At 45.9% G+C, this 5,458-nt stretch overlaps 1 protein-coding gene across 3 annotated transcripts; it reads right to left on the reverse strand.

Annotated features, from left to right (window-relative positions):
- Positions 1 to 740: 740 nt before the first annotated feature.
- On the reverse strand, positions 741 to 3,945 carry LOC104424392 (BAG family molecular chaperone regulator 1). 3 transcript variants are annotated; one of them, XM_010036795.3, is made up of 6 exons: positions 3,719 to 3,945; positions 2,955 to 3,033; positions 2,331 to 2,734; positions 1,911 to 2,167; positions 1,652 to 1,798; positions 741 to 1,515 (listed from the first exon to the last, which is right to left on the reverse strand). In XM_010036795.3, the coding sequence occupies exons 3-6, from the start codon at positions 2,572 to 2,574 to the stop codon at positions 1,072 to 1,074; spliced, it is 1,092 nt and encodes a 363-aa protein (XP_010035097.1). In that variant the 5' UTR covers positions 2,575 to 2,734; positions 2,955 to 3,033; positions 3,719 to 3,945; the 3' UTR covers positions 741 to 1,071. The 3 variants fall into 3 exon arrangements, with proteins under 3 accessions (XP_010035097.1, XP_010035095.1, XP_010035096.1); XM_010036793.3 differs by lacking the exon at positions 2,955 to 3,033; XM_010036794.3 differs by lacking the exon at positions 3,719 to 3,945 and having other exon boundaries at positions 2,955 to 3,527.
- Between the last annotated feature and the right edge of the window lie 1,513 nt (positions 3,946 to 5,458).

Here is a 5,458-nt window from a genome sequence, read left to right on the forward strand (position 1 = left end):
AAATTCACAAGCACGGCATCTTGTCCCAAAAGGAAGTAAAAAAGGAAAATAGGGTTTGAGCTTTAATCCAATCTCAGCCTAAGTCAGCCTTATAGCACATTCGCCTATTCCAATCTAATTATACTTGCCTTTCTATGATTGGATGGGTAGGTTAGTTAACTTTGATCATGGGACAAAAGAAAAAAAAGATGAAAATCTTGCTCATCACTATCCCCGCCTTCCTTTTGTCAGTTTGTACCCCAACCGGCAAGCAAGGTATAACCGACATATTCATTTTTAATTTTTCCCACTTCAATAAACACCCACCAGTTCCATATCCATACGTCCGCACCTAATGATTGATTCGCCTGAACCCAATGTAGAGAGAGAGAGGGAGAGAGAGAGAGAGATTGGAGGGTAGAAAAAGATTTTATATATATACAATCATTGCGTGATTCACATCACTAGAGAAAATAAAATTATTCTGTCGTCTCAAGAACATGTCTTTCCTCCAGCACCTAAGTTAACTTGCGATTCAATTAAAATTGGTGAAAATTAGGAGCTGCCAGCAAGAGGGGAGAGAGAGAGGGAGTTCATGAACTTTATACACCTTTCTTCCATCAGGAGCTTCAGGAACCTGAAGAATTTGCTTATTTTTTGGCTACATTTATGGCTATGAATGAGAGGTAGGGTAGCATTGAAGCAAACAGCATCCCCAACACCACGAACAAGATCGGTTTGGCTACTTTGCTACCAAAAGATCAAGAGAACCATACAAGATGTAAGGGTAATCGAATTCAATGACACAAACGAGATGAAATCTTTATGACACATTGGTGATCATGGTCACTGCCCCTGTCGTATATAACAGCACCCCCTCCTCCCATTTATTTTCTTGCTGACACTTCTTTGTGAGTGGAATCCTCAGGAAATTTTTCTTTTCGGAGGGGGTGTCGAAATAAATCTAAGTACAAGAAAGAATGTAAAAACCAAATGACGAGACAAACCCACGAATGGCGATCCACACTCGAAAAGAGAGAAAAAAAGAGAAAATATCTTCTTCCTTCTTTCTCTTTGAAATGCTTCAGTAATTTACTCGAACAATTCCCAGTTGAATCTTGGCTGGACTGGGTTGTTATTAATGGCGACCGGAGAGGCGGTGGATGTGGACGAAGCGAGGGCTGGCACCAATGGCGGGGTGGCGTCAAACGTCTCCCATTTCGTGGTCACGACTGTCCCTGATGTCGATCTTCTTCTCGGATCTTGCTCCTCTTCTTCTTCGCCTTGCTTCTTGTTCTGGCTCTGATGGTGGTTGCTGTGATGTTGATGACGGTTCACTTGAGGCTGGGAATGAGAATGGGAATGCCCGTTATGATGCTGCTGCTGCTGCTGCTGAAACACGGTCGTTTTTGCCCCGTTCGGGTGGGCATGCCGGTTCTCCTCGGGGTCTTGGCCTTGCCCTCCATTGCTGGTCTGCATGGAGTTCTTGATCTTCAACATGTCTAGGGTTTCCACATATTTCTGAACTCTCCTCACCTACAGTTCAGTCAGTTATTTACAACAGTTAAAAAAGAAAAGGAGAAACTGGAGAAGGTCATGAATCACTATTCAGACAAAACTGCAATATGTATGCTGGCTGAGTTATTTTCCAATTTAATTGCATTCAATTTACCTGCATTTTCCTCTGCAATTTCACATCTCCATCAGCAATAATGCCATCCAACTTGAGCAGCTGATTCATTAACAGCTCAATTAAAGTCAACAACTCCGTTTCAGGCATCTTTCCTCCCCTAGAAATCACCGATTCCATGGCCGAAACCTAAACCAAATTCAACCCAAACCACATCAATCCACTGTTTATTTTCTTTCCTTCTCTTTTCTTCTGCACTAATTCATATAGCAATAGTAATTGTACTGTTTCAGTTCATTACCCGGCCCGCGAGCCTATCGACTTGCAAGCTGATCTCAGATATGGACTTGGACGCCTTCTCCAACTTCGCATTCCGTCGCATCTCGAGAATCCGCTTCTCCTGACTGATCGGGTCCTCGACAAGCACGATCTTGGACCGGTCCTTGACGCCGACGATGTCGAGGAACGCGTTGGAGTCCCTCTCTTTGTCTTTGAATATCAGTTTCTGATCTTGATGGTGCAGCCCTGTCGGCCCGGTCAACATTTTCTTCAACTCCCCTGAAATTTAAAACGCATACACTGAATCCCTTCTTCAATTCAACCATCAAATTCAATGAATCCAAATTATAAAGTCATCTAAGCGGGACTCCAACAAAGGAATCGTTACCAGCTACACGTAGAAGGAAATCAAGAATGTGGGAAAGTTTAATTCAACACTTACCGAATGTGGCCTGCGAGTTAATGCTCATCTCGTGATACGTTGACCCGTGCTTAACCCTAACACGGATCGTCGGTGGCGGCGGCGCCAAGCCGTGATCCGAGCCCGCGTTCCGCTTCTGGACCAGCATTCCTCCGGGCCTCATCTCCCACTCCTCCCCTGCCTCCCCAGCTCTGCTCGCATTACCGCCGGCGGCGCTCCCGTTCATGGTCGTCAGCCCCGTCGTTTTGGCCCTTGTTCTCATCATCTTTCTTCGCTCCCAGACTCGAAAAAACCTCCAAGAAAAGACGTTGGATTGGACGGGGGCCTCAGATCTCAAGCTCTGATATTCGACGACCCGAGTCAAAATTTGCACAGACCCATTTGTCGCCACACTCTGCTTTACCAAACTCCAGCATCAAGCAAGCCTAACATCGCGTGGAGAAAAAAGAATTGGTGAGGGAAGAGAGAGAGAGAGAGAGAGAGAGAGAGAAAAAAAGATTCCTTTCTGAGACAAAGCTTCAAACTTTTTCCTTTTCTCTTTGCAGAACCAATGGCGTTCCCCCCAGAAAAGAATCGGCGCCAAGAAAGTCTGTCCTCCCTCAAGAACACTACGGAGGAGAGGCCGAAAAGAGACCGAGCGCTTACCACAAGCTTGACCTCCTGTGGAGCTGAGAAACTCCGGATCTCAGCGCAAGTCAACAGGGAGACAGCGGAACAGAGTAGGCTGAAAATTTTCCGTGGAAAAAATAAGAAAACACAAACACTACAGCGCGGAGAAGCAACCCAAGTGGCGACCCTTCACCACGCTCCTCGGCCGGAGAAACTATTCGGGAAAGCCGATGCGGAACCCGAATGATGGAGCAACAGAATCTCCCTCCATAATATTCCCCACCCTGTCTCTCTCTGGTCTGGAAAACTCGAGGAAGAAGAGAGAGAAAGACAGAGAGACAGAGGTAGAGATAGAGATAGAGAGAGCAGCAGCAAAATGGAAAATTTAAGGGGGCCAAAGAAAAAACGAGTGGACAGCTAAATCGGGTCGCATGGTTTATCTTATATAAACCAACCTGTCCGGTAATTATGTACTAATTACCTTCGTTCGCATAAAGGCATATAAAGAAGGAAAGAAAGAGAGAGCAAGGAAGGACGAAAATAATAAATTAAGCAACAGCCACAGAAGCCGCCAAAACCCTCTGTTTAGTCTTCGATTACTCCCAATTCTTTTTCCCCCCACAACTCCTCCACCACCACCACCACCACCCTCCTTCCTTTTGCTGTCTTCCAATGTAAAAAAAAAAAAAAACGAAAAAGGGTCCCCAAAAACGAAAACTTGAAAAAAATATTTAAAAAAAAAAAGTAGAAACGGGACGAAAGTAGAAACCACTTGCTGGTGTGGGGTATCTCTGCATTACCTCAGCAAAGCGCGCAGCTTTGCAAAGATCGCGTTCGGGTGGTTCGGGATCTACCGGGGCTCGGCTGCTCGATGGCCGACACGTGCGGGCACGCTCGGAGGAGGGGGCGGCGGCCTGCCGGACCGGACCGGACCGAACCGAACCGGTGTCGGCTGCTCGAGGGGGGGGGTCTTCTCCTCCTCCTTCGGTCTTGCGGAGGTTTCCTCGCGGGGTTTGATTTCATAGGAGGAATTAAAGATGGTGATGTCTTTTTATTTCTTCTTCTTCTTGTTTTTTTTTTTGTGGCCAGTTAGTTGGAGAGGCGGGCATCACTCACCAAATCAGCTTTGGAAGCTTGTAAGCCAGCCTTTCTAGCCGGTGACGGTTCTTTGTCCTTCACTAACCTCCCTCTCTCTGTCTCTCTCTCTCTCTCACTCCACCAAGCCGCCCAAGAAACGAACAACCTTAAAATGCAATCATGCCCTTCTCTAGTCTTTTGGAAGATCGATCCCGGATCGTCTTACTCGAGCTTCGGCTCGACTCATCCACCCCTACAGACAAAATGTCAAAAGGGTCTGACGTGGATCTACAATTTACAAGGTAGGCAGCCCGAATCGGACATTCCTTCTCTTTCAATTACAGAGATAGGTTATTTATGTTCGATTTTTTGGACGCTGAACAAGGGGGGAATTGGGTGGAACTGGTGTTTTTTTCTTTCCGAGGGGAATGGTGGCGCCAAGTACGGAAAGACCCGTATGGGGGATGATTGAGGGGGTGGACGGGAATAGCAAATCTCGAGTGGGGACGGAATGGGAAAAGCCACTTTGGACTAGGGAGCGCCATTGAAAATGTTCGGTATCAATCGGGCAAAAATTACCCAAATTGGACATTAGCTTCAAAGCGAAAATTAATCATCTGCACCCTCCATATCTAAACAAAATTACAAAACGGTCACCGGCTACCCCCACTTCCTTTCTTTAATTGCTGAAAAACGATTCTCGGTTCACTCTCCCTTTTGGGGGCTTTCTTTTTTTCATTGCTCTCTTGGGTCTTTTGCCGCCCGAAAATCGAGCTTCAATTGGTGTTATTTTGTTTGGTTGCAAGTTTTTTGACTGGTCGATGGTTTTTTCTATTTTCTTTTTCTCGGATAAACAAAAGTAAATTAGTCAAGAGTGATGAGACCTTTTTGTCGTCCATCTTTCTGGCAAAATAATGAATTTTGTAAAATTGGGTCGCGACAAAAGAAGATATATTTCCCTTGACCGCGTCATATATACAATTTCAAGAGGAAATCAAGCGGCCAGGATTATCACAAGGAAGAATAAAGATTTTTAAATGGAAAATGACTTCTTTTTTGCCCCAAAAGGAACGCTACCAATTTGCTAAAAATCTACCTCGAATTTTGCCGAAAGCCAAATTAATGAGGGCCGAGTTTGGCAGTTCAAAATAAATAAATAAATAAATAAACGAGAAGCAATGAATACGGCGGAGGACCACGATCAGACGACCTTCGGAAGCCCAGTGAATAAAAAAAAAATTAACGACACGATGACGTCACGCTTGCATTTTCCACGTGGCGAACATCGGCCTTCGGATCTTTCCCCGACGTCCCCTCCTACCCTTTTCAAACTTTAGACCCATTATTACAGCAATTGCCCACCGACACTCCCTCGTACGTGCGACCGGAACGCTCGACGTGGCGCCTTCTCCGCCGTACAGCGGGTCGTCGCACGTGGGAACCCGGGGGGTGGCGGGCGCGAT

The sequence above is a fragment of the Eucalyptus grandis genome, chromosome 11 (assembly GCF_016545825.1).
Source record: "Eucalyptus grandis isolate ANBG69807.140 chromosome 11, ASM1654582v1, whole genome shotgun sequence".
In the NCBI taxonomy this organism is placed as follows: domain Eukaryota; kingdom Viridiplantae; phylum Streptophyta; class Magnoliopsida; order Myrtales; family Myrtaceae; genus Eucalyptus; species Eucalyptus grandis.